The sequence below is a fragment of the Rhineura floridana genome, chromosome 2 (assembly GCF_030035675.1).
Source record: "Rhineura floridana isolate rRhiFlo1 chromosome 2, rRhiFlo1.hap2, whole genome shotgun sequence".
In the NCBI taxonomy this organism is placed as follows: domain Eukaryota; kingdom Metazoa; phylum Chordata; class Lepidosauria; order Squamata; family Rhineuridae; genus Rhineura; species Rhineura floridana.
Window position 1 is genome coordinate 131,428,381 of NC_084481.1, and position 27,285 is coordinate 131,455,665.

At 41.4% G+C, this 27,285-nt stretch overlaps 1 protein-coding gene across 12 annotated transcripts in view; it reads left to right on the plus strand.

Annotated features, from left to right (window-relative positions):
* Nucleotides 1–27,285, plus strand: part of MPPED2 (metallophosphoesterase domain containing 2) — a 233,588-nt gene that overhangs the window by 90,078 nt on the left and 116,225 nt on the right. For 7 of the 12 annotated variants that reach the window (XM_061610571.1, XM_061610566.1, XM_061610564.1 and 4 more), the window contains 2 exons: nucleotides 24,823–24,888; nucleotides 25,548–25,773. In XM_061610571.1, coding sequence (XP_061466555.1) covers nucleotides 24,823–24,888; nucleotides 25,548–25,773 — 292 coding nt within the window. Of the gene's footprint in view, nucleotides 1–18,659; nucleotides 18,758–24,527; nucleotides 24,547–24,822; nucleotides 24,889–25,547; nucleotides 25,774–27,285 lie in introns of those variants that run through there. The other 5 variants (XM_061610573.1, XM_061610572.1, XM_061610575.1 and 2 more) reach the window with 4 other exon arrangements.

The following is a 27,285-nucleotide window of genomic DNA, read 5'->3' on the forward strand; positions in this document are numbered from 1 at the left end:
TAGTGGTGGTGAAGAATGGAGTGGAGGGGAAAAGGATCCAGAGGTCAAGAACATGGATAAAGGAGGAGAAGGAGGCAGCATCAGAATGGAGATAAAGAACTGTGGAGGTGAAAGATGACAGTGTGTGTGTGTGTGAATACTGTGTTTGCACTTGGCACACAAAGTGACCTCCACCACCCTCTCTGACTACTGTGCTGCATTTGCAGTATTTTAACTTTTTTGCATCTCAGGGGAAAATGTTTGCTTGAGTGAGTGTCCCTTAGTTGGTGGCAGGGCAGGGTCTGAGAGGTAGTTAAGTGAGAGAGATTATGCTGGCTGGCTGAGTGGGGGGGTTGCACTTGGTTTGGCATGCAAAGATCTGAGTAGTGGCCTCAGCCTCCCTCCGCACCACCCTTACCAGTGGAGAGACCACCATTGCTATCTTATGAATAAAAATAATTATTCTACTACCTCTGTATGTGTTTGTTTATTTTTAATGTTGTTTTAGGCTACTTAGATGTGCAGCAGCCAAGGCCAGCACCTTGTAGGCCTTTTTTTTAAGTAACTGAAATGCAATTGTAATGATTACCTTGGAGGAAAAGTAATCAGTTACTTTCAGAGCAATTGTAATTGTAACGGTAATTACTACTTTTTTGGACCATGTAATTTATTACTTTTTAAAAGTAATCTTCCAAGCTCTGGGTTTTTTGGTGATACCCAACTCAGAGTAGACCCATTGAAATCCATGAGCTTAAGGCCGTTAATTTCAGTGGATCTACTCTGAGTATAATTAACACTGGCTATCACCCTTAGGGCACAATCCAACTCGCATTTACCCCGGCCAGAGGGGAGTTGGATGCAGTGGATCTTCAGTTGAGCCAGCTGGGTCCTGGCTCAGCTGGGCTATGCCAGTGTAAGTCCCTCAGCCTAGTTCAGCCAGGACCCAGTCATCTCAGCTGAGATAAATGGAAATGGACTGCCTTCAAGTCGATCCCGACTTATGGTGACCCTATGGAAAACCCTAGGGTTTTCATGGTAAGCGGTATTCAGAGGGGGTTTACCATTGCCTTCCTCTGAGGCTGAGAGGCAGTGACTGGCCCAAGGTCACCCAGTGAGCTTCATGGCTATGTGGGGATTCGAATCCTCGTCTCCCAGGTAATAGTCCAGCACCTTAACCACGCTGGTGTAAAAAAGGGGCATGTCAGGGGAGGGGCTGACGTGAGGGGACATAGGCCACATCCAACTTGTGTTTGGAGTGCTCCTGCAGGTTCCAACCCAGGCAAAAGCTGCATCAGAAAAAAGATCGGTCTAAGAAAGTAATTGCACTAGAAGTCAATGAAGAGGGCTTACTCTCCGCTAGAGATATTTGGGAGAACAGGCTTTTACTCTCTGGTCCCTGCGCGCAGTTCCCAGCGGAGCTGGCATTCAGCCTACCCAGAGTTTCCTGAATGACAGTTGGATGCGATGGAACTTTATACCAGCTTCTCTTGCTCTAACACAACTTATATCAGTTTCCCCTGAGTTGGATTGCTCTGCCAATCTGCAAACTGAGAGTGACATTTCTTTGTTAGGTATAAACAGAAACATTTTTTTCTAGCGGAGAAGAGTCCTTGGTTATACCTTAGTATTGGCAGAGGTTTCTTTCTGTGTTGCTGATGCTCCAGAATATTCCATTTTTTACAGTACAGTCAGATTTTGTATGGTAAAGACCTATTGCTCTTTTTTGGGGGGGGTATATTAAATATTCTTCTTTTTCTAGACTTCCCCAATGGACTGTCTGGTGCTGGTAGAGAAATATGTTGAAATTTCATTTGAATAAAGGAATTCTTTATCATGCATATAAATTAATGCTAAATAATTTTTGGAAAGCACTAGCACAAGTTATTTTTTGTGGGAAAAACATCTGTCACCAGTAAAATATTGTTTCCCTCCTTCCTTTTTGCTTAAGAGTGGAGATTAGCAGTGAAGAGTATAGAACATCTAGAAATGAGAATGTATGGTTGGGGAGTTCTTACATTGACAAATGGCTTCTTTACCTAGATATGTTTAAATGATTTGCAGAATCTGTCTGACTGACTGACTAGAAGACACACCATTACAGCTGTATCAGAAGCATGGTACCATTAATAAACAAGTGCTTCCATAAGTCCAGCTGTAAAAACAGTGATGGCAGCCTTTGAGATAAAGGTAGCAAAAGCTTCCTGGTGCAGAATATAAATAAGATACAAACTGTTAAAGCTTTTAAGTGACTGAAGTGGGAATTATTTTAACTTTCTCTGCTAATTACCAGTTCTGTTGAAGGGTACTTGTCTTTTTATATCATGGTGCTTGAGATTTTCAAACACCTTGTAACTGGAGCATGTGTTTTAACAGAATGATAGAACTTGATAGGAAATCAATGAATACTTTGTTGGTTGTTCGTTAAAACGGCTGCTTGCATTGGCTTATTATTGTTGCCAAAGTAGTAATTTCACAAATGATTTGAATGTACAAAGGCACTTAATACAAGTATCTTCTGACATGCTACACCAACTGTTGTCTCTGCAAAAACAACCCAATGTGCACAAAAGGAAAAGGTCCTGTCTTGTTCATAAAATATTGGGAAAAGTTTCATTCACTTATTTTCTGTGTCCCAGTCTTTTGTTAGAGGCACAAGTGCAGGTCCAATAAACAGCATGTTTGGCTGTTTATTTCAGTTATGTTCATCTTATAATTAACTAAAATTTGAACACAGGAATCTGTTTTCCTAATACTACATTTTAGCACCTCTTTAACTAATCCACACATGCTGTAGTGGCATTTCCCCATCATTACTTGTATATTTGCTTCTTGAGGAGTACACTAGGTGAGTTACAGCCCTTTCTAATACATTGGTGGCATATTACTGCTAACAGTTATATGCTTCGGGTACTTTCCCTTACAGGAGGTAAAACAAGTGGTTTTATATCATCAGCATATGTAGTCATATATATGGACATATTTCCTCATCACTGGTGGTGTAACGGTCCCCATGCACTACTGCTACAAAGTTGTGTAGAACTTTGTTATACCTATGCTGTACACACTGCAAAGGCATATATATATACATTGTACAAGTATGTATGTGCTTGTATTTGGCAGAAATTATAACAGTATTAGAATAATGGTAACGTTAGTTGTCTACATTCTATTGCACAATGAACAGGCAGTAGCCATTGACAGAATACATTATCCACCAGCAAACCATGCTAGACTCCCATTTGCGAACTATTGAAAAAATAACATACTGTACTCTCTTGCTTCAACTTTAGGATGATGTGAGCATTAATCTGAGCCGGGCTCAGAATTGTACCCAGGGACTCTGGAGGACTTGACTACAAATTGGCTGCTTGCCCTCTAGCCCCGAACTTCCTCTCCCAGGATTTTCCATGCCCTCTTGCCATCCCTCCCAAGGTCCCTCTGCTGCAGCCAATGCCAATACACACTGCCACCCTTCTCTTTCTCTCATTCCAATATATTAAAAGCAGGAGTAGTGGTGGCAGCAGCAGTGATAAAAAGCCAAAAAGAGGGTCTTTCTCCCTCTGCTACTGCTGGATGCTGAGGATTCTGGGTCATTCATAAGAGCTCCAGCAGTTGATAGAGCCCTTAAACAAGCTACAACTCCCATTGAGCTGTATCACACTCTTCTTAGCCATCAGACCCTGGTTTCAACCTCTGGTTTTGAGGGCCATACTTTTTAGTGTTAACTGTGATTAGTGCTGATGGAGATACGAGACTATACCATGGTTGAATCAAACCATGGTGAGGAGGAGGAATTTGCATGTTAGAGTGGGGAAGACAAAGAGTGATTTGGAGCACTGTTTGCATGAGGCTGTAATAAAATTAATTTTAATAAATAATAATAATAAATTTAATTTCTGTGTCGCCTATCTGGCCAATGGCCACTCTAGGCGATGTACAAAATCACGAAAATACAATTAATAAAATATAGTGATACAATATAAACAGTGTAAAATCAATAAATCTGCAACAACAGTATTAAAAGAGGGCAGGAGGCATTACAGTTATAGCAGTTAACCCTCCCCAGAAACCCCGAAGGCCTGTTGAAAGAGCCAGGTCTTTAAGGCTTTCCGAAATACATTTAGGGAAGAGGCGTGCTGGAGATCTTGTGGGAGGGAGTTCCAAAGAGTGGGGGCCGCCACTGAGAATGCCCTCTCTCTAGTACCTGCCAATCTGGCTGTTTTTGTTGGCGGGATTGAGAGAAGGCCCTGTGTGGCCGATCTTGTCGGGCAGCATAATTGGTGGCGTTGAAGGCGCTCCGTGAGATAAACTGGACCGAAACCGTGTAGGGATTTAAAGGTCAATACCAAGACCTTGAATTGGGCTCGGAAAACAACTGGAAGCCAGTGTAGATCGAATAACACTGGTGTGATGTGATCTCGGCGGCGACTATTCATAAGTAATCGAGCCGCCGCGTTTTGTATAAGTTGTAATTTCCGAACCATTTTCAAGGGTAACCCCACGTAGAGCGCATTACAGTAGTCCAAACAAGAGGTGACCAGGGCGTGTACCACTTGTGGGAGCTGGTGATCAGGAAGGTAGGGTTGCAGCCTTCGTATGAGGTGTAGTTGATACCAGGCTGCCCGGCTCACTGCCAAAATCTGAGCCTCCATGGACAGCCTGGAATCAAGCACAACCCCAAGGCTGCGGACCTGGTCCTTCAGGGGTAGACTCACCCCATTGAACTTCAGGTCAATATCGCCCAACCTCCCTTTGTCCCCCACAAGTAGTACCTCGGTCTTATCAGGATTCAGCTTCAGCTTGTTCCTTCCCATCCATCCACTCACGGATTCCAGGCACTTGGACAAGGTCTCCACAGCTGACTCTGGTGAAGATTTAAACGAGAGATAGAGCTGAGTGTCATCCGCATATTGATGACACTGCAGCCCAAATCTCCTGATGATTGTCCCCAGCGGTTTCATATATATGTTAAATAGCATGGGAGAGAGGATAGAGCCTTGTGGCACACCACAATGTAGAGGCCAAGGGTCTGAAACCTCTTCCCCCAACGCTACCTGTTGGTACCTGCCGGAGAGAAAGGAATGGAACCACTGTAATACAGTGCCTCCAATTCCCAATCCCTCCAGGCAAAGTAAAAGGATACTGTGGTCGACAGTATCAAAAGCCGCTGAGAGATCGAGGAGGACAAGAAAGGTGAATTCTCCCCTATCTAATGCCCTCCTCAAATCATCTACCAGAGCGACCAAGGCTGTTTCAGTTCCGTGACCAGTCCTGAAACCCGATTGGTATGGATCTAAGTAATCCGTTTCATCCAAGTGTGCTGACAACTGGTTGGCCACCACTCGCTCAATGACCTTGCCCAGAAATGGCAGGTTCGAAATTGGGCGGAAGTTATTGAACACTTGGGGATCCAAGGAGGGCTTCTTTAAGATGGGCTTTACAATTGCCTCCTTGAAGACTGATGGCATCACACCCTCTTTCAAGGATGCGTTTACCACCGCTTTGATCCCTTCGCCCAATTTCTCTCTGCAGCTCATAAGGAGCCACGAAGGGCAAGGATCAGTAAGACAAGTGGTTGGCTTTACAGATGAAAGCACCTTGTCCACTTCCTCAGAAGGGAGAAGCCGAAACTGTTTATCATCATTGAGTGGAAGAGTTTTAACGTGTGCCTTCATGTGCTAATTTCGTACATGAAGAGATTGTCTTTTAAACACAGGATAGCATTTAGAAATCAATATACACACTCAAGCTGCAACTGGAAATGAAATAGCCTAGGAAGAATGATACGATATGATTTTGTTGAACATTCCTAATTATCTATGAAAAATAAACCAAACTCTGGTAACATTGTATATCATGTTACAGTAATAAAATACTTTTGAATAATTCTCCTGTCATAAGTGAATAACACAAAAATCTCAGATTGAGTTGGTTTATGACAGAAATTTATAACAGGCTAACTAGAATGTTTTAAATCATAATATTGAAGCCAATTTAAAAAAAAATCAAATTTTATTTTTATTTTATTAATTTAATTTAATTTATATACCGCCCTAAGCCCGGAGGCTCTCTGGGCGGTGTACAAAAAGATAAAAACCTGCACAATATATAAATACAATAAATACAATAAATCAAGAAACAAAACAAACAGACAACAAAAGAACCAAACAACGTCCAAAATACAGAAATGCTGTTAAAATACACTTTAAAATGCCTGGGAGTATAAAAAGATTTTCACCTGGCGCTGAAAAGATAGTAGCGTCGGTGCCAGGCGCACCTCATCGGGGAGACTGTTCCACAGTTCGGGGGCCACCACTGAAAAGGCCCTAGCTCTAGTCACCACCCTCCGAGCTTCTCGATGGGATGGCACTCGGAGGAGGGCCTTAGATGTTGAGCGCAGTGTATGGGTAGGTTCATATTGGGAGAGGCGTTCCACCAGGTATTGCGGTCCCATGCCGTGTAGGGCTTTATAGGTCAAAACCAGCACTTTGAATCTAGCCCGGAAACAAATAGGAAGCCAGTGCAGACAGGCCAGAACAGGTGTTATATGAGCGGACCTTCTGGTCCGCGAAACAATCTGGCCGCTGCATTGTGGACTAGCTGTAGTTTCCGAACAGTCTTCAAGGGCAGCCCAACGTAGAGCGCGTTGCAGTAGTCCAATCTAGAAGTTACCAGAGCATGAACAACTGAGGCGAGGTCGTCACTGTCCAGATAGGGACGTAGCTGGGCTACCAATCGAAGATGGTAAAAAGCGTTCCGTGCCACCGAGGCCACCTGGGCCTCAAGAGACAAGGAAGGATCGAAAAGAACTCCCAAGCTACGAACCTGTTCCTTCAAGGGGAGTGTAACCCCATCAAGAACAGGATGAACATCCACCATCTGAGCAGAGAAGGCACTCACCAACAGCGTCTCGGTCTTGTCTGGATTGAGCTTCAGTCTGTTAGATCCCATCCAGTCCATTATCGTGGCCAGGCAACGGTTTAGCACGTTAACAGCCTCACCTGAAGAGGATGAAAAGGAGAAATAGAGCTGCGTGTCATCAGCGTACTGATGACAACACACCCCAAAACTCCTGATGACCGCACCCAGCGGCTTCATGTAGATGTTAAAAAGCATGGGGGACAGTACCGATCCCTGCAGGACTCCACAATGGAGAGTCCAGGGTATCGAGCAATGTTCCCCAAGCACTACCTTCTGGTGACGACCCACCAAGTAGGAGCGGAGCCACTGCCAAGCAGTACCCCCAACTCCCAACTCCGTGAGTCTTCCCAGAAGGATACCATGGTCGATGGTATCAAAAGCAGCTGAGAGATCAAGGAGAATCAACAGAGTCACACTCCCCCTGTCCCTCTCCCGACAAAGGTCATCATACAGGGCGACCAAGGCTGTTTCGGTGCCAAAACCGGGCCTAAAACCGGATTGAAATGGATCAAGATAATCAGTGTCATCCAAGAGCCCATGGAGCTGGCCGGCAACCACCCGTTCCAGTACCTTGCCCAAGAACGGAACATTCGCCACAGCTCTATAGTTGTTCATGTTATCTGGGTCCAAGGAGGGTTTCTTCAGGAGCCTCACTATCGCCTCTTTTAGGCAGTCAGGGACCACTCCCTCTCTCAAAGAGGTGTTTATTATCTCCTTGGCCCAGCCGGCGGTTCCGGTCCTGCCAGCTTTCACCAGCCAAAAGGGGCAAGGGTCCAGAACAGATGTGGTTGCCCGCACCAGTCCAAGGATCTTGTCAACATCCTCAAGCTGTACAGACTGAAACTCATCTAATAAATAAGGACAAGACCGTGTTCTGGATGCTTCATTAGATCTCACTGCCATAACATTGGAGTCTAAGTCCCGGCGAATGCATGCGATCTTATCCTGGAAGTGCCTCACGAACTCATCAGAGCGGGCTACAGATGAATCCATAATATCCCAAGGGCCAGAATGTAAAAACCCTCGTACAATTTTAAAAAGCTCCGCCGGGCGGGAGAGAGATGCCTTAATTGTGGCAGCAAAATATCTCTTTTTTGCTGCCCTCACCGCTACTGTATACCGCTTAGAAGAGGCACTTACCAAAGCATAATTGCATTCGTCAGGAGTTCGCCTCCATCTGCACTCAAGCCTCCTCCTCTCTTGCTTCATCACTCTCAGCTCCACGGTATACCATGGAGCTGTATGAGCTCTACGAGCTCTACATAGGAGGGGGCGCATGGGAGCGATTGTGTCAACCGCCCAGGTCATCTCCGTATTCCACAATCCAACCAGGGCTTCGACAGGAGCGCCAGTCTTCTCAGTCGGAAAATCCCCCGGAGCCCTTTGGAAACCCTCAGGATCTATTAGTCTCCGGGGGCGGACCAATTTAATAGGTCCCCCACCCTTGCAGAGGGAAAGGGTCGCTGTGAGCCTAAACTTCAGCAAGCAGTGATCTGTCCATGACAATGGGGTAGATGAAAAATCCTCGACCACCAGATCACCATCTCCATGCCCAGTGGCGAAGATCAAATCAAGAGTATGTCCCGACACATGCGTTGGGCCAGTAACAACCTGAAACAGCCCCATGGTTGTCATGGAGGCCATGAAGTCCTGAGCCGCCCCAGATAAAGCAGTCTCGGCATGGACGTTGAAGTCCCCCAGTACCAAAAGTCTAGGGGACCGCAACAATACCTCTGAGACTACCTCTGTCAGCTCAGTTAGGGAATTTGTTGGGCAGCAGGGCGGGCGGTACACCAACAAAATTCCCAGTCTGTCTCTCTGGCCCAGCACAAATTTTAATATAGAAATACCAATAATGGAGTTATTTGCATTTTGGATACTCTGTTTGTAGGGTTTTCTTGGTAAGAAGTATTCAGAGGTGGTTTACCACTGAGTCTCGATGCATCTTTCTCTGAGTCTGGATGCTTCTGGTATTTCAGCTTTGACCATTCCGCCTTGGGTGCCCCTGCTAGGAGTCTAGCCTCTTGGTCTAGATTCCTGATGGCATTGCTCTCAGCTTCTTCGACATTCTCAAACCCCCTCACCACGTTAAGGCGTGCATCCCAGAGGAGTTGTTATTATTAGCTTTCAAACTTCTTGTATCCTTAATTCAACATTATCCAAAAGGCAACTAAGCTATTCATTTAACTCCCGTTTAAAAGGAAACGCATGCTAGTATCTGAACTTTCAGGCTTTTGTGAGAAACTTCATGGAAGAGCAAATAAGCACACCTTAATAAATGTAAGATTATAAGAAGACCCCCTCCTGGACGAGACTAAAGGCTTACCTAATCCAGCCTCCTGATTCATACAGTGGGCAATATGATGCCTCTAGGAAGCCTTCAAACAGCACATGAGGGCATTAGTTGCTGCTGTTTCCCAGCAACAGGTATTCAGAAGTCTGCTGCCTCTTGTCCTGATGGGTAGCATATAGCAGTATATATGTGAGTATCCATTGATAGCCTCATCATCCATGAATTTGTGCAGTCTCTCTTAAAAATTCTCTATGATGATGGCTGTCACCACATCTTGAGGCACTGAATTTCATACTTTAATTGTGCACTGGGTAAAAGATTTCAAAGACAACCAGAATTTTAAATGTACTGTGTAAATTACATTTAATAAATTATATAGTTTGTGCTCAAATGAAGACAACCAGAATTTTATTAAAGAACTTCAAAAGTTTGTTCTACCAAACTTTGTACATGTAAGTGAGAGAACAATGGCATTACCATTTCATGTATGCTCAGTAAACTTACAGTTCTTGAGGGGTAACTGTGTTAGCCTATTTCATCAAAGCAGCATGTGATCTTGTTTTTCAGAGGTTACTGTACCTTAGAAAGCACTTTCATCATTATATTATCAAATGTATTTCTCTGGTTTTATAAATAAAACAGAATGAATTGAATTGAAATAACAGTTGATTTATTTGGTAGTGTTTACCAATTGGCAGTGTTTACCAGTTCATTTTTATTTTTAATATTTTTGGCAAAGTTTAATAATAATAATAATAATAATAAATTTAATTTCTGTGTCGCCTATCTGGCCAAAGGCCACTCTAGGCGACATACAAAACAGTTAAAACACAATGAGATAAAATACAATAATACAATAAAAAACAGTATGAGAATAATACAGCAGCAACAATATTAAAACAGGGTAGGAGGCATTTCAGTCACAGTAATTAACCCTCCCCAGAGATCCCAAAGGCCTGTTGAAAGAGCCAGGTCTTTAAGGCTTTACGGAATACATTTAGGGAAGAGGCATGCCGGAGATCTTGTGGGAGGGAGTTCCAGAGAGTGGGGGCCGCCACTGAGAATGCCCTCTCTCTTGTACCCACCAATCCAGCTGTTTTTGTCGGCGGGATTGAGAGAAGGCCTTGAGTGGGTGATCTTGTCAGGCGGCATAATTGGTGGCGTTGAAGGCGCTCCGTAAGATAAACTGGGCCGAGACCGTATAGGGATTTAAAGGTTAATACCAAGACCTTGAATTGGGCTCGGAAAACAACTGGAAGCCAGTGTAGATCGAACAACACTGGTGTGATGTGATCCCGGCGGCGACTATTCGTAAGTAGTCGAGCCGCCGCATTTTGTATAAGTTGTAATTTCCGGACCGTTTTCAAGGGTAACCCCACATAGAGCGCATTACAGTAGTCCAAACGAAAGGTGACCAGGGCGTGTACTACCAGGGGGAGCTGATGAGCAGGAAGGTAGGGTTGCAGCCTTCGTATGAGGTGTAGTTGATACCAGGCTGCCTGGCTCACTGCCGAAATCTGAGCCTCCATGGACAGCCTGGAGTCAAGTACAACCCCAAGGCTGCGGACCTGGTCCTTCGGGGTAAACTCACCCCATTGAACTTCAGGTCAACATCTCCCAACCTTCTTTTGTCCCCCACAAGTAGCACCTCGGTCTTATCGGGGTTCAGCTTCAGCTTGTTCCTTCCCATCCATCCACTCACGGATTCCAGGCAGTTGGACAAGGTCTCCACAGCTGACTCTGGTGAAGATTTAAACGAGAGATAGAGCTGAGTGTCATCCGCATATTGATGACACTGCAGCCCAAATCTCCTGATGATTGTCCCCAGCGGTTTCATATATATGTTAAATAGCATGGGAGAGAGGATAGAGCCCTGTGGCACACCACAATGTAGAGGCCAAGGGTCTGGTGAAGATTTAAACGAAAGATAGCTCTATCTTGGTGACACTGCATATTGGTGAGGTTGAAAGTCTCAGGTATCCAGTTTCCTGAAATAGCTATATAAATCTTTGAGTTGCTCCAGTCTTTCTTTTATGAAATAGACAGGTTTGTGTTTGAACAGTTTCTGGCCTTTATCCATCCCAAGCTAATCACTTGAAACTTGCATAGATTTCAGTGTGAGGGTTAAGCACATTATTGGCTCTCTCACCAACAGCAATAGGACATAGAAGTGCTTAACACTGGATGGATCATACCATCTGTTTTTTGATTGATCCACTCCAAAATGCTCGTTGCTTTCAAAGCAAATTTTGACTGAGCAAGATAGGCAGTTAGATTTCTTTCATGTGTTTCTTTCTAAGCACTACTGTTCTTAAATTCTTAATAGCAGTAGTCACTGTTCTTTCAAGTGGAAAAAAGTATTTATAAATGAAAAACCCAGGATCATCCTTCAGCACCACATGAAGTTGATAAGAACATAAGAACATAAGAAGAGCCTGTTGGATCAGGCCAGTGGCCCATCTAGTCCAGCATCCTGTTCTCACAGTGGCCAACCAGGTGCCTCGGGGAAGCCCGCAAGCAGGACCCGAGTGCAAGAACACTGTTCCCTCCTGAGACTTCCGGCAACTGGTTTTCAGAAGCATGCTGCCTCTGACTAGGCTGGCAGAGCACAGCCATCATGGCTAGTAGCCATTGATAGCCCTGTCCTCCATGAATTTGTCTAATCTTCTTTTAAAGCCGTCCAAGCTGGTGGCCATTACTGCATCTTGTGGGAGCAAATTCCATAGTTTAACTATGCGCTGAGTAAAGAAGTACTTCCTTTTGTCTGTCCTGAATCTTCCAACATTCAGCTTCTTTGAATGTCCACGAGTTCTAGTATTATGAGAGAGGGAGAAGAACTTTTCTCTATCCACTTTCTCAATGCCATGCATAATTTTATACACTTCTATCATGTCTCCTCTGACCCGCCTTTTCTCTAAACTAAAAAGCCCCAAATGCTGCAACCTTTCCTCGTAAGGGAGTCGCTCCATCCCCTTGATCATTCTGGTTGTCCTCTTCTGAACCTTTTCCAACTCTATAATATCCTTTTTGAGATGAGGCGACCAGAACTGTACACAGTATTCCAAATGTGGCCGCACCATAGATTTATACAACGGCATTACGATATCGGCTGTTTTATTTTCAATACCTTTCCTAATTATTGCTAGCATGGAATTTGCCTTTTTCACAGCTGCCGCACACTGGGTCGACATTTTCATCGTGCTGTCCACTACAACCCCGAGGTCTCTCTCCTGGTCGGTCACCGCCAGTTCAGACCCCATGAGCGTATATGTGAAATTCAGATTTTTTTGCTCCAATATGCATAATTTTACACTTGTTTATATTGAATTGCATTTGCCATTTTTCCGCCCATTCACTCAGTTTGGAGAGGTCTTTTTGGAGCTCTTCGCAATCCCTTTTTGTTTTAACAACCCTGAACAATTTAGTGTCGTCAGCAAACTTGGCCACTTCACTGCTCACTCCTAATTCTAGGTCATTAATGAACAAGTTGAAAAGTACAGGTCCCAATACCGATCCTTGAGGGACTCCACTTTCTACAGCCCTCCATTGGGAGAACTGTCCGTTTATTCCTACTCTCTGCTTTCTGCTTCTTAACCAATTCCTTATCCACAAGAGGACCTCTCCTCTTATTCCATGACTGCTAAGCTTCCTCAGAAGTCTTTGGTGAGGTACCTTGTCAAACGCTTTTTGAAAGTCTAAGTACACTATGTCCACTGGATCACCTCTATCTATATGCTTGTTGACACTCTCAAAGAATTCTAATAGGTTACTGAGACAGGACTTTCCCTTGCAGAAGCCATGCTGGCTCTGCTTCAGCAAGGCTTGTTCTTCTATGTGCTTAGTTAATCTAGCTTTAATCATACTTTCTACCATTTTTCCAGGGACAGAAGTTAAGCTAACTGGCCTGTAATTTCCGGGATCCCTTTTTGAAGATTGGCGTTACATTTGCCACTTTCCAGTCCTCAGGCACGGAGGAGGACCCAAGGGACAAGTTACATATTTTAGTTAGCAGATCAGCAATTTCACCTTTGAGTTCTTTGAGAACTCTCGGGTGGATGCCATCCGGGCCCGGTGATTTGTCAGTTTTTATATTGTCCATTAAGCTTAGAACTTCCTCTCTTGTTACCACTATTTGTCTCAGTTCCTCAGAATCCCTTCCTGCAAATGTTAGTTCAGGTTCAGGGATCTGCCCTATATCTCCCACTGTGAAGACAGATACAAAGAATTCATTTAGCTTCTCTGCAATCTCCTTATCGTTCTTTAGTACACCTTTGACTCCCTTATCATCCAAGGGTCCAATCGTCTCCCTAGATGGTCTCCTGCTTTCAATGTATTTATAGAATTTTTTGTTGTTGGTTTTTATGTTCTTAGCAATGTGCTCCTCAAATTCTTTTTTAGCATCCCTTATTGTCTTCTTGCATTTCTTTTGCCAGAGTTTGTGTTCTTTTTTATTTTCTTCATTCGGACAAGACTTCCATTTTCTGAAGGAAGACTTTTTGCCTCTAAGAGCTTCCTTGACTTTGCTCGTTAACCATGCTGGCATCTTCTTGGCCCTGGCGGTACCTTTTCTGATCTGCGGTATGCACTCCAGTTGAGCTTCTAATATAGTGTTTTTAAACAACTTCCAAGCATTTTCGAGTGATGTGACCCTCTGGACTTTGTTTTTCAGCTTTCTTTTTACCAATCCCCTCATTTTTGTGAAGTTTCCTCTTTTGAAGTCAAATGTGACCGTGTTGGATTTTCTTGGCAATTGGCCAGTTACATGTATGTTTAATTTTATAGCAATGTGGTCACTGCTCCCAATCGGTTCAACAACACTTACATCTCGCACCAGGTCCCGGTCCCCACTGAGGATTAAGTCCAGGGTTGCCGTCCCTCTGGTCGGTTCCATGACCAACTGGTCTAGGGCATAGTCATTTAGAATATCTAGAAACTTTGCTTCTTTGTCATGACTGGAACACATATGCAGCCAGTCTATGTCCGGGTAGTTGAAGTCACCCATTACTACCACATTTCCTAGTTTGGATGCTTCCTCAATTTCATATCTCATCTCCAGGTCTCCCTGAGCATTTTGATCAGGGGGACGATAGATCGTTCCCAGTATTAAGTCCCTCCTGGGGCATGGTATCACCACCCACAACGATTCTGTGGAGGAGTCTGCCTCTTTTGGGGTTTCGAGCTTGCTGGATTCAATGCCTTCTTTCACGTATAGAGCGACTCCGCCACCAATACGTCCTTCCCTGTCCTTCCGATATAGTTTATATCCAGGGATAACCGTATCCCACTGGTTTTCTCCATTCCACCAGGTCTCCGTTATGCTCACTATATCAATGCTCTCCTCTAAGACCAAGCACTCCAGTTCTCCCATCTTGGTTCGCAGGCTCCTAGCATTAGCGTACAGGCACTTGTAAGCAGTGTCTCTCTTCAAGTGTCTTTGGCACTTGTGGTTAGGCCTGTGGTAATTTTGCTCTTCTGAATTTATATGCTGTGCCCCTGCTCTCACAATGCCTACTTCTAGGCCTACCCCTTTTAAAATTTCATCATTTCTTTGGTTTTTATCCCAGGGGGGAGGTTTATTCCGAACCGGACCTTTTTCAGCTCCTGTTGGGTTTCCCCCCTCAGTCAGTTTAAAAGCTGCTCTGCTACCTTTTTAATTTTAAGTGCCAGCAGTCTGGTTCCATTTTGGAATTAGTTTAATAATTAGTTTAATTATAGGCAGAACAATTATTTTACAAGATGACCTTATTTCCTCTTTATATACATATTCTATTTTCCTTTTTATTAAGAAAAAGAAACCCCTTAATTACAATTGTAAATTGCAGAAATAACGGCAGATGATGTTAGAAGTATTTCCAGGGATGTTTGTATTAGGTTTTTTAATTTTCATTCAGTACAAATGATTAAAATTGACTCTATGTCTTTGTGCAAGGTAATATCCACTTCTGAGGAATTTGTTCAAAATCTGGAAATTAGGTTATACAGTGAAAGAAGATTCTACAAAGAAATAGATGTGTGTATTGATGCCTTTAGAAATATTATTTGATGGCAATAAAATGGCCTCCAAAATTCCCTTCTGAGTGGAGAAAATGGAGTTTGTTTGCAGTAATTGAATTTCCAAGCATTCACTCTCTCACTTTCCAATATAAGTTAAGCCAATTGAAACCTGTGATTTGGTTTTGCTTAGCAGCAAAGGTACCATTTAAATTGATACGTGATGCGCTTCTAGAAAAGGCTTTGAAAGTTTTGAAATTGAGATGGGCTTTCTTATTAGATTTAGATAGTGTGAGGATTCATTTCTGTATTTTAGCCTAATACAGTATTAGGCAAAAACGGTCTTTTTCAATTTGGCTTTAATCAAATTCAAAGACATCCATTTCTGTTCAGGCCCATTGGCAGTAGGAAGGGTGAGATTATTTCCATTGTATACATGTTTCAGTAGTAAAAAATTTAAAAATACCCTAGTAAAACCATTTAAAATTACACTAAGATACTTGGATTAACTCTAGCATTTTATATTTCATAAAATTCAAACAAAAAACTTGTAGGCTGCATTAAAAAAACTAAGTTTGAGTTTCTGTCATGAGTTGTATATGTGCAGTGATGTACATATGGAGTTTCTGTGTATTCCCATTTACCAGTGTGGAAGCCATGGCTGGATACTCCCATCTTTTTCTGTCTCTCTCCCCCATTCCCCACCACGTGAAGTTTTTTGGGGGCAGGAGAGGTTTGAGGTCACACAGAAATCTCACACATTTTTTCTCTGTTTCATCATTCTTTAATGCTATGGAGTGAATGACTGTTATCAAAAAATATGGATGCACACTCTGCCCACTTAGGACCAAATTACACATGACATTAAATTTGTGGTTTAACATTACATATATGTTTTAAGAACAAGAAATAGCTGGTGTTTGAGCCCTGAATCATGATAGGTACTGCTGCGAGTGAGTAAAAAGAGTTTTAACCACTGCTGTTATAAGTATCACAAAAGCAATTATTTGTAATGCAAGAGGAATTCACATTGGTTCCCAAGGAAGCTTCTTCACAAGAAACATACAAATAGCATTTTAAATGTCACATGCAGTTTGGCCCTCAGACAGCACTATTAAAGGACTTAGTGATGCCAACCTATCGGGCTCATTCCCTCACTCATCCTCCAATGTAATATAAGTCACTAACTGCCAGTTTAAACACAATGCAAAAGCATAAATGAACACAAATACTAACATTAATAACGGCAACAACCAGAAAGCAGGAAGACTCACCCAGGACTGAAGGTCATCATACTTCATCAAAAGTATTTCAAAGACTCCAGTGTAAAATTACTGAACTAGAATTTCACAAGTGTTGATTGTATACATTTAGGACTCAACAGGAACAAAAGTTTGTTGTTGTTAGGTAACACGACAACTTTTGGACCCAATACTCATTCCCCCCCCTTTATATCTGTGTACATATATATGTGCCAACTGAGGATAACACTTTATATGTCTGATGATGTGGAGTATAATCCACAAAAGCTCAGGCCACAATAAATCTGTGTTTATTGTGCCTCAATATGGTTTTTTTTTTTAAATGAACTTCAAGCTACTGAAGAAGCTAACAGTGCTGGAATCCTGTAGGTTCATGACTCTGCATCTAATTCTAAAATATTCTTGTGTAAATAAGAAATGACTGCCAAAACGATCTATATTAATTCCACATATTACATTTTTTTGCTGTCTGCCTCCAGACTATTGGACTATTTCAAGAAAGTTAAGTTTCATTTATATTCATTCTTGCAAAGGTTTCAGAATTCAATTTATTGTTAAACAATTAAAACATATGAAAGTTACAGTTACATTTGTTCACAAAAGGAGACACAGTGTAGTTAGCATCAGAGTTGTGTGTCTTCATTTAAATAATCATATTTATTTTAATTGTTTTTATTAGTTCTTTTTCAGTAATATTCAGTAAATATATATTATTTTTCAGTAATTATTTTCATTTAATGTTTTCTGCAGTTGCATATGCAGGTACTTCAGCAGTTTGATCCATGTTTCCCACATTGGTCAAAATCTAATCCAGTGTAAAGACTGGGCTAGGAACATCTGTTGCAACAGGAAATGTTTTCAAAATATACATGCCTCAAGTCATGATTGTTTTGTTGTTTTCACATATGAGATACAATAACAATTTGTACTTCATTAATACTGGATTGGATCAAAAGATTCCCTCCAACAGAAGGATTTGAAGACCCCTTCTGTTGTAGAAAGAGAAACTTTGGGTGCAACCCATGATCTGTTATATTCAGATTATTTTAAATATTCGAACTATGAAAACACTGATGACTGACAACACAATACTAGATACTTGTTGGAGTTCCAATTTTTGTGTCCAGAAAGCATCTAAGGCTGCACTGTGTTGTACACTCTCATGTCCAAGCCTCTTTGACCAGTGTGGGGTTTATGTGTGAGTACCCTGTCATTGGGATGTAAATGCTTAATTGGGACATAATTTTAAGAAAGGAAATAATCAGCCCTAGTTGCTAAATTCTAGTGGAAACTTGTTGCTGGAATCAGCTGGATTGCATTTTACAGTGCAATCATATGCATGTTTACTGAGAAGTAAATCTTCCTGTGTTCAGTGAAATGTACTCTGTAGAAAGCATGTTTAAGATTGCGGTCTTAGAAACTGGTATATATTATTAAAGAACTATCATATAAAATAGAAACCAAATAATTGTTTGAGCAAAATAATTTGTAATGTTTATAGTATTTATCTTTTCCTTCTTTTGTTTAATGAAGTAAAAAGGGTACCAGTCACAAATAGTTACATTAGAATAATGTTATGGTTGAGACATAAATGTGTACAGCAAATGATTCCATTGTTAATTGCTATGGAAACTTTAAATGAGCCCCCACATACATGGCCCATTTTCAAGTCACCTATTGCAGTAGGTGATGCTAAGTTTTTCACCTTTCTAATGAACCTGCCATTAGATAGGTATGTGTACTGTTTTAAGCCATTAATTTGGGAATGGCAATGGGCAGGAACTAATTGGAGTGTTCCTTCACTATGGAAAGATCCATCAGTGGAACAGGAAGGTAGATAATCAGCTATTTCATCACCTCCTGCAGCCCCCAAGGACCCTGCAGGGTCCCCAAACCCTTCAGAGCAGATCCTGAAGGGCAAGAGGTTGCAGGGGAGAGAGGAGATCACCCAAATTGCCTCCTCCCTTTTCCACGGATGGATGCCTTTTGTCAGCAGAGGGACAACAATGGACATCACCACCACAGTCTTTTGGTTAAGGACCACACTGGTTTAATGTCTCATGGTGCTGTGGATTCTAATGGAGATCCATATATGCTGTCGCCCACTCAGGGATTTAGATTAGGAGGGACTCCATTACTTTTCCTGCTTGATGGGTTTATGGCTCAACCCTGGCATTATTGTAACGTAGTTTTTTGTGTTTAATGTTTCTTAGACCTGGTTTTCCATTGCCAGCATGGAAGGAACCCTAATGCATGAGTTTCAGAGGAGAAGGTAGCAGTCTGAACCTGCTGTGTGGCTCGATCAGCAAGCGTGAGTATTAACGCTAGAGCTGTCAGGCCTTGTGAAAATTAATGAAGCCTGACGGTTACAGAGTGAAAGGTCAGAGGCAGAGCTTGCTCTTACGTAACATTTGTGTTTTGTTGTGTCTAACAACATTTTCAACAAAGGAGAGCTTTTATGTGTGAGCCTTAGATTTATCGCAGGACTCCGTAGGTCTTGGCCTTTGCTTTTCCCTATGCTGTAGCCTGGTGTTTTCCTTGCATAAAACCAAAACAGTCCAGCTGTTTGCTCTTCTGTCTGCCTTGATGGATTTTCCGTATGCTGCTTGAATGTCCTTTCCTTTCGGCCTCTGCCTAATTCAAATACCACTTTTGAAAGATATTTTTGTGAAAGGTAACTTCAGTGATTAAAGATGTAGTGATTCTGAGTTTGTTTATCAGAAAGATTTGCACTTTAGTTCTGAGGAATGCTTGGTGTTTGGCAGCAGTCTCTCTCTCTCTCTCTCTCTGTATATGAAGTTAGTATCTTTGCACTGTTGAGTTGCTAATTTTTTTCTGCCAGATATATATGTGAAAGGTGAGAATTATATGTGGATGGTGTAGCTAATATATTTGTTGTTTTGGCAAAATGGTTTGAGAGGTGGATCTTGCTATGTGTTAGAATAATTGAATGGGTCCATCAGAAAATCTGTTAAGAGCTACGGATCTTGAGAAGAAATAATGAACAAGTTATAGCACTTTGGTCAAAGATATTAAACATTATGTTCCTAGCAGTTGCTCTGATGTACATATGGAGCTGTTGTTGGGAGCATCTTAATATGTGTAAAGGGAGGTTGATTGTTCCACTGAAATGAATCTGTGGAAATCAGTTGTTGGGGGTCTGTGAGCACATCAGAGCATATATTGTGTAGGAGTTTCTTTCTCCTTATTTCTTGGTTACCTGTATTATCCTAAACACTTTTGTTGCTGTTTTTTCACCTGCAAATAATCATGGGTTGTATTCAACATAATCACTGGTTCTGTCAGCACACAACACACAACAGAATTTTCTTCCCCTCTTCAACCATTGAGTACCTACATCTTTCTGAAGATTTTCCCAAACTTTCAGAGCAGATTTGAGAGGTGCACAGGGGAGTGGGGGAAAGTCCTGTTGTTCTATTGCAATTATTTAGTTGAATACCACAATTTTGCTATGTTCTGGGAAATCTTAGGGCTTGTTCACAAGCAATAAGGGAGGCTGTATTTCCTACATTCTGATACCCTCCATTGTCTACTTAAACACATTTTCCAGGAAGTAGTTCCTTTTATGGAAACACAAGGAAGCATGACCCAAAGATGTTCACTTGTAGGAAATTGAACAATATTATCATATGTGTTGACCAGCCTGCTCAGCTGTTTGAGTGAAGTACTCAGTTGAGCAATAGTTCAGAACTAAGCATAACAGCATGCTGGTCATCTATTGTGTGTTTTAGCTACGATCTGAAATAATTTATGAACTACCTATTCAGAAAACCCTATCTTCAAAAACAGTGTATATGTAATTATTATTGTTTTTAAAGTGCTACACTAAGTGCTATACATTTTAAAATAAAACAAATTCCTGACAAACTAACAAAACACTCTTTTGGTGTATCAAAAATATTCACAGAAATAATTAGAGGGTTCTCATATATTCATAACTGTGGGCTCCATCCAAGATAATAATTTAGATTGCTATCTGATTGATTTGAACTTCAACTATCTTTTTCAACTATCTTTTCTTACCCATTGTCTGTCTGTTTGCTTGAAAACATGAACTAGGGCATTTTATGAAAGGAGTGAATCTTTGAAAAGCCCCACATTCCCATGGATGGAACAGCACTACATGTGTGCTGTTACCTGTCTGGAAACAGTAAGGTAATGTAAAAGATTCCCATAATATAGGATGCATTCAAAAAACAAAGGTCTTCAAAACATAATAGGTGATATCCAAATTTTGACATACTTAGAGTAGACCCAAAATCAGCGTTCGTCAGTAATTTGAATCCATCGATTTCAAGGGGTCTGCATGAGTATAACTCAATTTGGATATCACCAAAGGAAATGATCCTCATAACATGTCCATCATGATTCCAAACCTACCCAAATCGGAAAGCAGGTTCTGAAATTTTTCTTCCAAATTTTATTAGGTAATGGCTGTTACCTGTGGGTGGGGGATGGCTACATCCTCCCCCCCCAAAAAAATAACAAAAATATAGGATGTTCTGACAGTAGAACTTCACCTTTTGAAGATACCATGAGAATGAAGATAATATCCCTATGCCTAGTTAATGAAGACATCTTCTGGAAGACTCATCAACTGCAATGTTAAATACTATTGTAAACTGAATAAAAATGCTTTTCTACTCTATCAGAAGGATGGACAAACTTTTGAAGTTGAAGGCCACATTTTTTTTGGAGAAAAAAATGTTGGAGGCTACTTTCTATCTGCCACCCTTTTTCTCTTTCTTTCCCTCTTTCTCCCTTCTTTATCAATTCATTTTTGTACATACACACAGCTATCCACTCACAAGCATAATCATCCATATTCTTATCTCTCCATAGTCTCTTCCACTCATTTTATCTTTCTTACACCATCCACACACCCATCCATCCTTCCCCCACCTCTCTCAAACACAGGCATGTACTCCATTCATTTGTCATCACCCTGTTGTCCCTCCCCTCATTGCAAAACAGATCATGTGTCTCTGTTCCCCCTCTCAAGAGGTAGTTATAACACACTCTTTGTGTGCATTTGGGACGTTTGCCATGTTCAGTTCCAGCTTTCTTCTTGAGGAGACACTTGGCCACACTCAGAGCCCCTTTGGCATCTCCTGTACCTTAGATTTGATCAGGCAGCTGCTGTCATCACAAACAGAAAGAGAAGATATACTTACAGGCAGGCAGCTTGCAAGAGTGGAGCTTACGTCTGCAAGAAATATGTCACAAAATATAAGCACAGCTTGAATCATTAGCAGCTAGTTTCAAATGAGCCCCAAAATTTGGCATGACAGTAAAAGGTTCAGGAGGTGGCAGAGGGTCCCAATATCTGCAACTCCAGTCCAGGAATGCTCAGAGTTGATTGGAAGCTCTTCAGCTTCTGGAAAAGGCAGGCATTCAGACAGATGTGTGAGCTTGGAGGTTAAACTACAGAGCACAGTGCCTAGAGTTTCAAAGGATGCAGCACTACTTTGTGGTTGGCTCTTTCAAAGCACGGGTGTACCCAGGGCCAGCTCCCGGAATGCCGGGGCCCTTGGGCATCAGCTTGTCCTGGGCCCCCAGCATGTCTGTGTGTGTGCGTGTGCACATTCCCCCCACCTACCTGTCTGCTGTCTTTTACTATTACCCTTAACGAAGATGGCGGCCGCGGTTTTCCTAAGGGGATGATGCCTCAGTCATCATATTTGTTGATGGCACGTGTGCGTGCTATGCGCGCACATCTCTGCCATCAACTAAGATGCCGGCAGGGGCTTCAGTACCTTAGGGAAACTGCGGCCGCCATCTTAGTTAAGGGCAATGGTAAAAGACAGCAGACAGGTAGGTGGGGGGACCGTGGATCGTGGAAGGGGAGTGGAGGGGTGGCTGAGGGACCCCCTGTAGCTCCAGGAGTCATCGGTCCAGTGCCCCACCTGGCCCCCTTTAGAACCGGCCCTGGGTTCACCAACCCGCCTGCTGGTGTGTCTCTTCTTTCTTACCTCACCTTTCCAGGTGAAGGTATAGGAGATGTCAGGGGCATGGGGGCTGCAGTGAGTGAGTCTGAGGGCCACATGGAGTGTCTGTTGTCCACCTAGTCTGTCAATGCAAGCTGTAGCCATTTGAGAGTTTGCTGACACAAAACATAGGCAAACCTGAAATGGTCTTTTATTTTGAGAAAGCCTTAACACTAATACTTAACACTAACTAACTGTGACTGATACCAGTCAGTGGACCACATACTTTTACTCAGGTTTTCCAAATTTGAATATGGTAATAAATTTTACGGAAATCAGTAAATATGTTTAGGATTGTTGTACATAAGTCTAGATCAGAGTTTCTCACACTGTGGCCTGCAAGCTTCACTCAGATGGTCCATGGCATTTCCACATTAAATATTTATTTAATATTGATTTAATGTGTCCACATTAAATATTCATTAAATATTGATTTTAATTGTATTTTTATTGCTTCTTTTATTTCTTATATTGTATTTTATTGCATTACAATTTGAATTCCACAGAAGCAATAAAAATACAATTAAAAAGCATACAGCTTTTTCTAGCACAGTGCATTACAATTGCTACAACAGGCAGAACAATCATTAAGTGGTCTGCCAAGACCCTCAGCAAATTTCAAGTGGTCCATGGGAAAAAAATTGGGAACTACAGCTCTAGATTACCAGATTTTATGTCATTCATTTTTCAGTACAATTTGCTTGTAAATATATCGCAACAAAAGCTATATATTCAGATTTTACATTATAAATGTCTACATTAGTATTATACCCAGGGCTGATTTACTTTTTAATTAGTTCAGCCTTTAATTGAATCTCCAAATTGACTTCAATTATTGCCACTAAATATTTGCAAGAACAATATTGTGCCTAATGAAACCAGTTTTAAATATTGTATGCTGAGGTAGTTAAAATATTTTACCTGATAAATGCAAATGCTTAATACTTGTAAATACTAAGTCAGCCTTGCAAAGTATATTAGTGCCAACTAGATTGTGTACCAGCTTATTTAATAAAGGTGTCAGAGAATGAACATGTCATATTCTGAGCTCTTTCAGTTTCAGGATATGATATTATGAATATGATCCACACATTCTGTAATTTGATTGCATGCACTTTGTTCTTATAACTAATGCACACCGCACTTTATTCCGTTATTCTGACTATTTATTTCCTGTTAATTTGCGCATAAAATTTGAGCTTTCACACGACATAACGGGTAGCTCTGGAATTCTGGTGGAATGTAGTGCAAGTATAGTGCTAAATTCCGCAATAAATGATACCTGAAAAATTCCGATAGCAAGGCTGGGGACACGGAAGATCGCGGGAGTTTTGTGCTAGCTGCCGCTGCTCACGTGACAGGCATCCCAGCATGCAGTGCGTTCCCGCCCTTACAAACAGCCATCCCAGCATGCAGTGCGTTCCCGCCCTTACAAACAGCCATCCCAGCATGCAGTGTGTTCCCGCCCTTACAAACAGCCATCCCAGCATGCAGTGCGTTCCCGCCCTTACCACCGCCTCTGCTGCTGCGCTGCTGCGCCTCAGCTAATCGCAATTGCGATCGCGCCTCTTTCAACCCCTCCCCACTCACCGAAAGAACAGGCCTCAAACCAAAGGTAGGTGAAGACCTGCTCATCTGGTGTTGCCTGAGGCCGAATGAAGGAGGGGGGGAGAGAAAAATTCTGCTCTCTGTTCACTGTAGTGCGGCTTCTTTCACACATGGGGCTAATAGCGCCTCGAAAAGTTGCGGGGGAAATACACCAGTGTGAAAGATTGTTGTGCAAAATGCCGGTATAACAGGTACTGCAGTGTGAAAAGGATTTTTGAAATCCAGAATGAAGCGCTACCTTTTTAATCCATTAAACTAGCGCTATTAGCCCCATGTGTGAAAGCAGCCATAGTCACAAAAGGGAATTGAGAGTCAATGAACAAAGCCTTCTTTCAATCCTTCCCCCCCTTTTTAGCTGGCTTTGGAAAGAAGTATGTTTGTCTGTTTCTTCTTTAATAAGCCAGAAATACTAATTTTATGTTTCCTTTACCAGAAAAGGAAAAAGAAATTGAAACTAGAGGGCTAGGCCAGCTCTTCCTTCCAGGTCTGGGCAGCATTATCAAAGCACTTAAGTATTTAGAACATACTAAGCCCCGTACATTATTAGAGACATAATTTTATTTTTATTTCATTTTGTTTAATAAAATTTATATACCACTTGAATATGAAAACCTTTAAGCGATTTTTAAAAAAATAAATCAAACTTATCAGTAAAACAGTTACGAATGAAGTGTAGCCATCAAGAGCCACGAGGAAATACTGTGGGATGCATCCAGGGGGCAAGGAGACAAACATCACTGATTCTTCCTTCCCCCTGCAGCCTCTGTCCTTTCTGAAAAGCTGCACCAAAGGGCTGGAGGACCTTTAAACAGAAAGAGTAATATAGGTAAAATATTTTTCATGGTTTCTAATAAAGTTCTTGTTAGAAATCTGCCTGAAATGTGCTTATTTGGCTCTCAGTCTCTTGTTGATACTGACTTATAACCAGATCCTTAGTGAGTGTAAAACAATAGACAACGCACCAATTAACACTGTTACCATGTTGATTAATCAAACAGTTTGCCATTCCTTATGGCCATAGCCACAGTTTTTAGTGGGAACACATGCAACAGAGTGGAAGATATTCCTCTTTTGCCACTCATAGTTCTGTGAACAATCGTATGCATGTCTATTGGAAGTCAGCCCCATGAATGGAAACTACTTCCAGAAAAGTATGCATAGAATTACAGCCTAAAGAGAACTAATTCAGCCACATTAAGTGGTCTAGAGGATTACTTACTCAGTTTTTTTTTCTAGCAGGTTTTTTAAAAATATTGGGGGGGAAAGGGGAAAGCAGATTTTTAATTCCTCTTAAACAAATGTTGCTGTATATACCTTTCCTTGGTATATCTTTCTTAAGCGACAATATATTATTTCACAGAGTGGCAGTAGTACATTTTGCTTCTCATAGGAATGCAAATATATCCAGTGTGTCCTTAAGTATGGTTTTTCTTTTTTAATGTGGGCACAGGTATGCTTATTAAATGCTTTTTGTTGTTGTTTCAGGAAATTTGCCATATGAATACAAAATAGTGATTGCTGGGAATCATGAACTGACATTTGATAAAGAATTCATGGCAGACCTTGTTAAACAGGATTACTACCGTTTTCCCTCTGTGTCCAAATTGAAACCAGAGGACTTTGACAATGTTCAGTCACTTCTGACAAACAGTATTTACTTGCAAGACTCTGAAGTAACAGTCAAAGGATTCCGTGTATATGGCGCCCCTTGGTAAGTCTCACTTTAAGCTTTCTTTGCTTGCATATGTGATTAGTTAAGCTGTATGCAAAAGTTCCAACTCAACAAATTCTGTTATTTCTGTTGGGAAAGTATTGATAAATAGGTGTGTAATAGTTGTTCCCATGATGAAAAAATCTCAGTATTTGTTGGTTGGCTTGATTTATTTTATTTTATAAATTATAAGTAACCCAAATTTACATGGCAAATTCTAGAGCAATTTATATCTATATTTATACAATTAATTAACTAATTAATTAATTAAATGTATATCCTTGTCCTTCCCTCTCAAAGGAGCCCAAGGTAGCAAATTTGGTAAGGGACTGTTACAAACATCAAATATTTGTGCTTTGGTATTTAGATTTATAATGAACAATTTCCAGATTTGGATTCCAAAATTCTAGTTTTGTATATCTGTAGACTTGATAGTCCAAGATTTGGGCCAGAGATAAGTGCATCAGTGTTATGAAGGAAATTGTAGGATTGTGTTTTAAATGTCATAAATCACCTCAGCTTCAGCATGCTAAGGTGGGATTTTAAACTTCAAAATAAATGAAATCATAATGAAATATGAGCCACTGTAGAAACATGGACATATTTGTTTTAGTCACAGTAGTAAAGATTGTATTTATCTGAGTAAGTAGAAAAGGAGCACTGTTTTTTATAGTAACCTAGCATGATGTTTGATCAGTGTATAACTGCCAAAGCGGCTACCTGATTTAGTATGATGCCATTCTCATTACTGCTATGGAACAGGTTTCACATAAAACAGACTGACCACCTCATCTGATCGATGTGATCTGTTCACTGCAAGGAAATGAAACACTATGCTTTTTGAAAGGCACTGTTAATGAAAGCTATTGAAAGCCTGCTTGTTTTTCTAACACTTTGTGGGTAATTTTTAATTAGATACTGCACATATTTGAGATCTCTGTTACACTGTCTATGACTCTGCTGATTACAGCTAAGGTCCTCTTCATTTAACCCAGTGTGAACTTAAAATCAAATGCTTGTGTTTAATGTTTCCAGGAAAATATGACTGATACCTGCTGACCAAATTTTTCTGCTGCAGTATTTTAAATAAAAACACATATTTTCTTAGTTCTTTTGCTATTTGTGATGATTGAAGTATGATCTTTGCCGGTCTTTAATTTAAAGCAGTTAGGAAAAAAAAGCTGTAAACATTTCCTGCATCAAAAAACTTGAATTAAAGAATATGTCACAAATAAAAATAGTGAAATAACATCCTTTTTTAACAGCTTGTTTTAGAGCCAATGTGATGTAGTGGTTAAGGTGTTGGACTACGACCTGGGAGACCAGGGTTCGAATCCCAACACAGCTATGAAGCTCACTGGGTGACCTTGGGCCAGTCATTGCCTCTCAGCCTCAGAGGAAGGCAATGGTAAACCACCTCTGAATACAGCTTACCATGAAAACCCTATTCATAGGGTCACCCAGAAGTCGGAATCGACTTGAAGGCAGTCCATTTCATTTTTCACTGAAGCA